We start from the raw sequence: 10,075 nt of genomic DNA on the forward strand, positions 1-10,075 counted from the left end.
ACAACGATTCGTCGAAATTGAAATCGTGCTCCGGTTGTGGTCGGTCACATACACGACAAAACTGCAAGCTCAAAAGTGCTGTGTGTAATAATTTCGGTAAAAAGGGCCACATTGCGCATGTTTGTATGTCGAAGAAACTATAAAAAGCTTTAAGGGAAGTAAAAAGCAAAACAAATACGAAAATAAAAGTAATCGCAGCGTTCACAACATTGACACAGTGTACAGTGTTACCGGACTGGTGAAGTTTGAACAAAATAAAAACTATATTGATTTGCAAATTTGTGGAAAAATTATTAAATTCCAAATGGATTCAGGCGCTACGATTTCGGTAGTTAATCTAAAAACATACAAAGACTTAGGAAGCCCGAAACTCAGGGCATCTACGAGATTACTTTTCGGCTTCGGTAAGAAGCGTATTCCATTGCTGGGTGAGCTGTATACGTAAGTGAAGTGTGGCGACAAAGAAAAGTATGTCGAAATTGTAGTAGCCAACGTTGACTGTGGGGAGAACCTTTTCGGGTTCGACTTGTTCAAACAATTTGGATTCGAAATCCAGCAAATTTCAAGCGGAAATAGAAGTAGACCAAGTGGAAAAGGTTTGTACAAAATACAAAGAACTTTTCGAGGCAGCACTTGGCACGATTAAAGACTTTAAAGCGAGTGTCTATTTAAAGGCAAATGCAAAGCCGAAGTTTTGTAAAAGCCGGCAAATTCCATTTTCGCAAATGCCGCAGTTTAAGAAGGAAGGACTTACCAATGCGGGCATTTGGAAACCGATTAAATTCTCAAACTGGGCATCTCCTATAGTCCTAGCGCAAAAAGCAGATGGGTCTATACGAATTTGTGGGGATTTCAAGCAAGTAGTTAACGCGCAAATCGATATCGAGCGGTTCCCGTTGCCAACACGGGAAGCCTTGTTTCATGCTATTCGCCACGGTAAGCAATTTTCGAAAATTGACCTTAAGGACGCGTATCTTCAGATGGAACTCGACGATGACTCGAAAACCATAATGGTTGTCAACACGCCGCTGGGCCTATTCCAATATCAACGCCTACCCTATGGAATAGCTAGCGCCCCAGTAATTTTCCAGAAATACCTAGAACAACTTCTCAGTGGTATTTAGGGATGTGGTAATTATCTGGACGACATCATAATAACCGCGTCAACCTTCGATGAACACATACAGCGCCTCGAGTTTGTACTACAAATTCTGCAAAACAGTGGCATCAAGTGCAAAAAAGAAAAGTGCTCGTTCCTGCAAGATACAATTGAATATCTTGGGCGCCAAGTGAGTGCTAAGGGCATACTACCCGACGGAAGTGGTCTGATAGCGGTAAGAGACCTTAAACCGCCAAGGGATCTCAAACAGGTGGAAGCGTTTATGGGTAAGATAAACTATTACTATAATTTTATATCCAATTACTCTCAGCTGGCGGCCCCAATAAACATGCTGCGCCGTAAAAAGGTTAGTTTTAGTTTGGGACGAGCGCAACAGAAGGCATTCTTAGCGCTTAAATCACACATACTCAACGCAGCACAACTAGCGCATTTCGATGACTAGTTACCATTGGTTCTTGCCACAGATGCTTCTTCTTACGGAATCGGTGCAGTGCTTTCGCATACGTATCCCAATGGTAGTGAAAGGCCCATTGCCTTTGCTTCCAAAACTCTCGACAAGCATCAAGTGCGATATAGCCAGATAGAGAAAGAGGGCTTATCGATCATATTCGGGGTGAAGCGCTTCCACCAATACCTGTACGGGAGATCATTCACACTTATTACGGACCACAAACCCCTCGTAAATATTTTCAATCCTAGCTGCCAGCTACCTTTGATGACGTCACACCGCTTTAAATGCTGGGCAATAACGCTTATGGCTTACCAGTACAAAGTCAAGTATCGCAAGACGTCAGACCATGGTAACGCGGATGCCTTATCGCGCCTACCAATAGGAACAGATGAATAATTCGACCAACAAGAAGCATGCTACAATGTGTGCCAAATAAAATACCCAATAAATACAAAAACTATTGAAAAACATGCAAAAAATGACGAAATCCTTCAACAAGTTCGCCATTTCGTCGAAGAGGGGTTGCCTGAGAAGTTACTTCCAAAAGACGCTCACCTTCGTCCGTTTTTCAACAGGAAATATGCCTTGACTATAACTAACGATATCCTTTGCCTCCAGACGGAGTATACACGCATCGTTATCCCGGGTTCGTTAAAAGGACGAATACTTCAATTACTCCATGATGGTCATTGGGGAAGTTCCAGGATGAGGCAGTTAGCCAGACAACGCGTATGGTGGGTCGATATAGATAAGGACATTGCTACGGTTGCAGACAAACGTGATGTATGCAAAATTGTCAATCCCACCTTAGCTAAAGAATATGTCAGTTGGCCCGACCCAAAACACCCGTGGGAGAGGGTGCATATCGATTTTGCAGGTCCAGTATTCAACCCGATGTGGCTCATTTGCGTTGATGCCTTCTCCAAATTCCCCTACATTTCCCTGATGACTACAACAACGACAGCTGCTACAATATCTGCGCTAGCTACAATTTTCACCATCGAAGGCATCCCAAAAACACTTGCTAGTGACAACGGGCCGCAGCTTACGTCAGAGGAGTTCAACGTTTTCTGCACCCATCAAGGTATAAAACATATTACGAGCGCTCCATTTCACCCTGCCTCAAATGGACTCGCAGAAAGGTTTGTCATAACTTTTAAAACGGCTGTCAAGAAAAATATCGGCGACGGCTTACAACTACATGTGGCTGTGAGGAAGTACTTATCTACATATCGTTTTATGCCAAATGACGAGGGTAAATCGCCGGCAGAACTTTTGCATGGAAGACCGGTTCGCACGTTACTGAGCCAGGTTTTCGAATCACCGAAGGCAAGACTGAATCCGCCAGCTCCGAACAGTCCCAAGTTCATCGTAAATCAAACCGTATTCGCTCGTAACTATGCGAGAGAGGAAAAGTGGCTAAAAGCCGTAATTGTGCGACAACTCGCTAATACGGTTTATGTAGTCAACACAGCCGTCGGTTACCTTAAACGCCATGCAAACCAGCTGAAGCCACGGAACTCATCTGATGCCGAATCCTTTGTACCGTGGATTCCACCAACCAATGTATCTTCATCAATTCAACAGCAGCCATCCTCAACGGAAGCAGAATCACAGCAGCCAACGCAAATGCATAACTCGTCCAAAGAGGGTATACCAGTTCGCAGGGGTGCGCGTACTCGCCTGGCGGTCGATCGCTATGCAGCGCCAGATTTCCGGAAATAACCTATGCTATAGTATACTTTTAAAGTACATGTAATCAAGATTTTCTTCATGGTGGAGAAGTGTTGTAAACCTTACCTAAGTACAATCAACTCTGTACCATTTAATTTTAATTAATAATCTGGCAACATGATTATATTAATTCTTCTATGTTATCTTATTATCTTCATACTTAAAATAAAGTAGTCTTGTGGAATATTTCAGAATATTCTCTCTATTTTCATCAGTCTCATAAATTATACTGTTGGAGATTATTTCTATAGGCTCTGAAGTACTACGGTCTACATTTGATAAAACTTGAGAGCTTGTGCGCGGTTGGTCATCTGGTGGTGTAAAACATAATACCCCTCCGGGGTTAATTTGTTTATTAAATTGAACCAAATTAGCCACAGACTCCTCTAGTGGAGAAAGAATACGCTGCGTAAAAATTCCACCTCCTGTAGCTCTTGATTCAGAAGCGTTATGGCGTAGCTTGCTTTTTACTGCATATTTTAAATCATGCCAAACCTATTTGATTTTTATTTGTTTGAAAAAATAAAGTAAGATAATGAGTAATATTCAGAGTTATTCCAACTTTATCATTTATAACCTTTTGCCAACCGCTTCCATCAGAACTGGGGGGCCAAAGCTGCAGCATTTGGTTGCAATTTTTTCCCACTCGGCTTTTACTTGGCTTTTGATTAGGTCTTTATTCCAATCCATAGCCAGTAAAGGTTTTTCTGATAAATATCCACCATTTCTCCAAATTGTTGTTTATTCGTCACTTTCATTTTAAAAATTGCGCAGTAATGGTCAAATAGAACGGTAATTGTAAAAATGGCGTTTATTTCTCGACGTTGCCGACCAAACACATGGGGCTCCTTCTGTTTCTGTCTTTTCTTTATAGATTGTACATCACAGAAATATTTAATCCCTCTTCTAAATACTGCTTTGTTATAGTTTCTCTGCAGTAATGGCTTTCCATTACTGGGAAAGATTTAATGTGGTTTCTTACTTCCTTCTTGGTTTCATCTGAGAGTTTATGTGGCCTGTTACTGTGCCTGCCTCTCTTGTCTTCTATATTTAATCCAGTAGTACCTGCTCTTTCTAATTTTTTCTTCGCTGTCCTGATCCATTGGTATGAGATATCTTCAACGTGAGGAGATTATTTAACAGATAGATAAGAAGAACGAATAAAAGGTAATCAATCAGACCATATTGAGAGTGTATTGTTGCAAGTAAAACGCAACATATTTTAGATGACTTGAAATTTTGATGGAATTTTATTTACAGTGTATATAAAATGAATTCAAGGTTGCCTGCCAATTCTTATGATCTTAAAGTACTGCCAGCACATGTTGAAAGTGCATGGCTGCAAGTATAAATGATAGAAAACACTTTGATATTACCCCCCTAGTTTGAAAGATTACTTTGAGAGGTTTTGAGGGTCATAAAAATTGTGGTCCTTGGTGAGTCCTAAAACAGCCATATTAAAGGAAAAATTTAATTTTTATTTTAAATTTAGGCTTGTAGGCAAGTATCAAGGAAACTTGGGATCGGTGTGGAGTTTTGTTATTGTATTTAAATGCATTATTACCAAACTTGCATTTAAAACTCAACGGCAAAAGACATGCAATTGATTATTGGCCTCTTAGTCTGTATGCAAAAATTACTCGCTTGCCATGGTGTATGAGTTATCTATCAACATCAACATTTTCTCCGGTTGAAAGAGAAATTTCAAGTCACTGTAATATTTTCTCATTATTAACTTATTTTTACGCTTGATAGGAAAAAAATGCAACGCTTTCTGAAATGTTTAATTTTATGAAGAGTAAAGTGGTCTTTAACTGGATACAAATTGAGTTATTTGAACATGGTACGTTAATGAGACATTCTATGGTAAAAGGATCTGAGAGAAATATACAACGCTCAAAATTATCTTTTTAATAATTTACTGAACTTTCACCGATATATCACAGTTTGGAATCCGGTAATAAATAAAAAAAATAATGAAGTAAACTCAGTTTTGGCTGTTTTTGCCCTCACCAATTACGCAGATTGTATGACCCTAAAATCCTCTCAATGTAAGCTTTCAAAGTGTTTTCTATCACTTATAATTGCAGCAATGCACTTTCAGTATGGGTTGCAGCACCTTATGACCATGAGAATGGGCTGGCAGTAGAAATTTCATCTATTTATAATATTACTAATGTGCTGTTAAAAGGACAACCCGTCTGAAGTATATTGACTTATGGTTACAACATATCTGGTGGTACTTTAAGACCATAAGAATGGGCAGGCAACCTTGTATACTGTAAATAAAACTTTATCAAAATTTCAAGTCATCTGAAGTATGTTGAGTAATCGGTTTTTAATGACATCTTTAATAGCTAAAAACGCATAATTAAGACCGCTAATTAGCAGCCAGCCCTCCAGATCTCGATTTATATATTAACAAGCTAAGCTCACAAAAAAATTCAATCGATCTGAAATATGATGAGTTTTTTGGTCATGAGCTCTCCTTCTAATATTTTCGGAAACATTTTAGGAAAAGAAAATTTATTTACCTAAGGTATTCAAGAACATCGTTTTACACAGTTTGTCTTTTGACGAAGGAAGCATGTAACTCCACTTTTTCTTCTTTTGCTCAGAGTCACTATCAGTTTCCATGTGTGATTCTTCACTATCTCTAGTTTCTTGAGTTTATCGTATCACCTAATTATTTAAACATTGCCATTGAGTTTCTTTGCTCTTTAAACTCCAAATGCGTGGAATACGGCGATTCTGCTCTCGCTGCTTATCTTTTCACTGCATTTGATGCGACAGTCATTTGTACAACCCTGGCCCATTGTACGTTCTTTAATTGTTTTGTTTCTCCTTCCTTCTCCACTTTTCCCCGCAGCCCGTGCTTTGTTGCTTGGACATCAAGCCAAGTATTCTCCAATCTTCTCCTTTTTCATGTCAGGGGTTTTTTGCGGTAGATCCGCTTCCTCGTTTGTTTCACGCCAGAAGTACCAGTAGATGTTGAGCAAGTTGATGTTGTTCCAGTCTTTCCTTTAATCGCAGCTCTAGGTAATAAAGATGTTTCTCTGTCCATATCCTGAATCTGTGTCCTAATCAAACCAATATCCTCAGATTCATATGATATGCCTGTAGAGGATGAGTCGTTCAAAGCTTTGCTAATGCCAGATTCGGGTCATCTTGATGGATAATTTGCTCATCGTGCGGTGGATCTTGTGCTCTATTTATATGGACAAAGGTCAGTTTATTTTGCAATCTACAATCATTCGAGGCATCATCCATTGCAGTGGAAAACATAGAAGCTTTAAAACATATTTTGGCTATCATTATTCTAGTTATGTAATGATGTGCAGCTTCGCCCCATGTGGTTACGTTATTGTAAATGGTAAGTCGGTCATCAAGAACTTAAAAGGTGGGTAACATATTAAATACAATTTTTTTTTGAATAAAAATAAAATCTCTGAGTATAAATTTATTTTAATCACCTTATTACTTGCTGAGGATCAACTTAGCTATTTACAATAATTATTTATTTTGAAGGTCCCATAAATAAAAAATTTTGCAAATACACTACGGAGATTGATGTAATCTTTTCTTCCCTCAAATTCTTTAAAGTTACATTCGACTTGCGTGGCCGCTGGCTTACTTGTATTCATGGCATAGGTTATGTCTGTTAATTTAGGGAATTTTTAAAAAGTTTGGCTCACTTCATTAATTGATTTACCTTAATAAAAATATTTTACTTACGTTCCTCTTCTGAATGAAAATCACCAATCAATTTGGCAAACACTTTACTAAAAAATTCAAAAAAACGAAATATGCTACCGAGGCGAAATCATAAAAGATAGTGTTATTAGAACCGCTGCTTTGAGTCTTTCTCGCCTTTGGCGATGATCAAATGAGCTGTTTGTTTATATTTTGTTTTCATTCGCCACACTTAAAACTAAAAACAAAATACATGTAATGTTGTTGTGTTTGGAGATTTTCAAATAAAGCAAACGTTTACTTTTCCTCCTACGCGTTTCGACGCATACTCGCGTCTTCCTCAGGGAATACGAACAACATATACATATGTACATACAAATGAACACATATTATTGATAACAAATAAGACAATACAAGACAATTTTAACTAATTACACTTTGGTATTAAATAATTAGTTTATCAGAAAACATTAGCGTGTCCCAATAATGTTTATTTTATGTTTGATGCTAAACTAATTGTTTGATATAAAAGTAAGTGTAATTAGTCAAAATTGTTTTGTATTGTCTTATTTGTTATTAATAATATATGTACATACATATGTCAGGAGACTGTCATATAGTCGCGTACTGGCCGCAACAAAATATTATTTTGTTCCCCCTCGGTATACATATGTATTTACCTATTTCCTTTCACTGAAACCGATAGGTGTGAAGCCAACCGACACTCAGGTGTAAATATGTATGTACATGCTTAAGTAGTAGGATGATCTCAAGTTGATCGAAACAGGTAGTTGTCGGTGGAGCGCCACCGCAAAGGAAAAAAGTCTTCATTAGGGTACCCCCCCCAAAACGGTGCCGACCTAAAGTAAGAATGTAGGAATGAGGGATGACACGAAACACAGTAGTAGGGGTGTCGCCTTTGTTCTCACATTGTTGTCCGCCATATGATGGCAATTGGGGCTCCAAGGTGTTGTTTGTGTGCGCCGTGGTGGCGACCGCTAAAGGGCCCAGTTCGCTTGTTGAATAATCGGGCCGGCACCAAGTTTTATTTTTTTTTAGGTGCTTCGTGTATTTCGACCAACCCTAGTGCTAGTATTACGTACATACTTGTAGATCCACTGTACATAACAGTTAGTGCCGTTCCTCACTAGCGACCTCCGTCACCACTGAGCCAGCCGACTGCTATTTTTTTGTCACAAGAAATAATTATAGCATAAACATACATATTTATGTAACTTTTGTTTTTTTTACGGCTGCTACAACCTTATATGAATCTGCCTTGCGTGCTACTCTTCCAAACAAAAATCTGAAATGGGCTAGTCTTCCACGCAAAAATCTGAAATGTGCTACTCTTCCACGCAAATAATGAAATGTGCTACTCTTCCATGCAAATAATGAAATGTGCTAGTTTTCCACGCAAAAATATGAAATGTGCTAGTCTTCCAAGCAAAAGTCCGAAATGTGCTACTCTTCCACGCAAATAATGCAATGTGCTAGTATTCCATGCGAATAGTGAAATGTGCTAGTCTTCGTAGGGACCGACGGTATAAACTGGTACACTGACGAGGTTTTGTCAAACGAACGAATGCTGCACGATTGGCAAAGGAACAACAGAACAAAACTGAAGTACAACCAAACTGAAGAAGAATCAAATTGAAGTAGAACAAAAATGCGGTAGAAATAGTTAAAGCTCATATAGTCTATACTAAATTTCCATTACTAATCTTAATATTTTGTCCAACCTGTTATATGAGAAACTGTGTTGGTGGTTATCTAAAAGTTAGCTTACCGTAAGAAACTTATTAACATGTAGGTTTAGATTCTTAAGTTACGGTCTTACGGAAATTGAGAGCGGTGAGAGAATCAGGCATGCTAGATTTTCGTTTTTATACTTTTCAACAATAAATGAACGCAAGCATATTTTTTTTGCATGCATTCTTTTTGATGTGGCAAATGTCAAACAGCTGAAAAAGAAAATACAAAAGTAAAATGCCTATCCCCGCTTCTAGCTTAAGTTGACGTGTTGAGTAATCATTAATGATTTCTTATGGTAAGTTGTATTAAGTCTAGACTAATTGAGCTCTTATGCTCTACTGCAGCAATGGTCAAATTTTTCAAATGGATGTGTGCACATCATTTTTTCATTTATAAAATTATTATTTTATGTAGGGCCGGATCGTGAACCCGATTTTGGGCGGGGAAATGAGAATCAAAAATTTTGTACGCCCACGTATGGTAGACGATAGGAAGAACGCCCGAAAATTCTACCAGAGGGTTAGGCGATTTACGGAAGGTTCCAAGACCGGGGCGAACTCCTGGCGACCTAGTGACCGATGTCCAGAATATACTTAAATTGTGGAGGAAGCACTTTTGCAACCTACTGAATTGTAACAGCGCTGAAAGTAGTGAAGAAGACGAACCCGAGTCCCCAGTCGATGATGATGGAGTAGCTGTCCCACCGCCTGACTATGACGAGGTACGAATAGCTATTACGCGGCTGAAAAACAACAAAGCTGCTGGAGCTGACGGCCTGCCAGCCGAGCTATTCAAGTACGGCGGCGAGGAGCTGATGAGGTGCATGCATCAGCTCGTATGCAGAATATGGTCAGATGAACGCATGCCCGACGACTGGAATTTAAGTGTGATCTGCCCAGTGTTGCCAGAACTTTTTGGACGAACCGGCTAAATTGGCAAATAAAACCGGCTAAAAACGGCTAAAATTTCAACTAAATTTCACATGTTTTATTTAAATAAATCGCGAGTAAAAAGACTATTTCTTGGAGAGAAGTTACAAATTCGAGCCGGAAAAAATTTTGCCAGCAAGAATTTGCAATTAGGAAAAACATATGATTTTGGCACATGGTTGGATTTTTTGTCGACGATAATTTGGATAAACAAGTTCGTTCAATTTAAAAATTTACAAACTGGAGCGATTTTAAAATGAAAAATGTAAGTTAATACTTGTGTAGCGCCAGCGTTCTATTTAGTGTAAGGGTGGATGTATGCGTTTGCCGGAAGTCAAAAATTACATTACGAAAATTTCCTACCTCATTCAACTAAGCCCTCAACATCCTAAT

General features: G+C 38.8%; 2 protein-coding genes across 2 annotated transcripts; both read left to right on the plus strand.

Annotated features, from left to right (window-relative positions):
* Positions 1–725: 725 nt before the first annotated feature.
* On the plus strand, positions 726–1,562 carry LOC118733518 (uncharacterized protein K02A2.6-like). The gene is made up of 3 exons (XM_036462939.1): positions 726–1,079; positions 1,125–1,334; positions 1,431–1,562. The coding sequence occupies exons 1-3, from the start codon at positions 726–728 to the stop codon at positions 1,560–1,562; spliced, it is 696 nt and encodes a 231-aa protein (XP_036318832.1).
* A 714-nt stretch (positions 1,563–2,276) lies between these two features.
* Positions 2,277–3,296, plus strand: LOC118733522 (uncharacterized protein K02A2.6-like). Its single transcript, XM_036462940.1, has one exon. It carries the CDS (start codon positions 2,277–2,279, stop codon positions 3,294–3,296), a length of 1,020 nt encoding a protein of 339 aa, XP_036318833.1.
* Positions 3,297–10,075: the final 6,779 nt, after the last annotated feature.

This window comes from Rhagoletis pomonella, unplaced genomic scaffold (assembly GCF_013731165.1).
Source record: "Rhagoletis pomonella isolate Grant_MI unplaced genomic scaffold, Rhpom_1.0 Rhpom_scaffold_00001, whole genome shotgun sequence".
NCBI lineage: Eukaryota > Metazoa > Arthropoda > Insecta > Diptera > Tephritidae > Rhagoletis > Rhagoletis pomonella.

Excerpts from the sequence above, each read along its gene's own strand:
- LOC118733518 (XM_036462939.1), top strand. The coding sequence starts at position 726 with ATGCCGCAGTTTAAGAAGGAAGGACTTACCAATGCGGGCATTTGGAAA. Across the intron at positions 1,080-1,124 it reads ATGGAATAGCTAGCGCCCCA|GGATGTGGTAATTATCTGGA; the intron begins GTAATTTTCCAG and ends AGTGGTATTTAG. Across the intron at positions 1,335-1,430 it reads ACGGAAGTGGTCTGATAGCG|CTGGCGGCCCCAATAAACAT; the intron begins GTAAGAGACCTT and ends AATTACTCTCAG.
- LOC118733522 (XM_036462940.1), top strand. The coding sequence starts at position 2,277 with ATGAGGCAGTTAGCCAGACAACGCGTATGGTGGGTCGATATAGATAAG.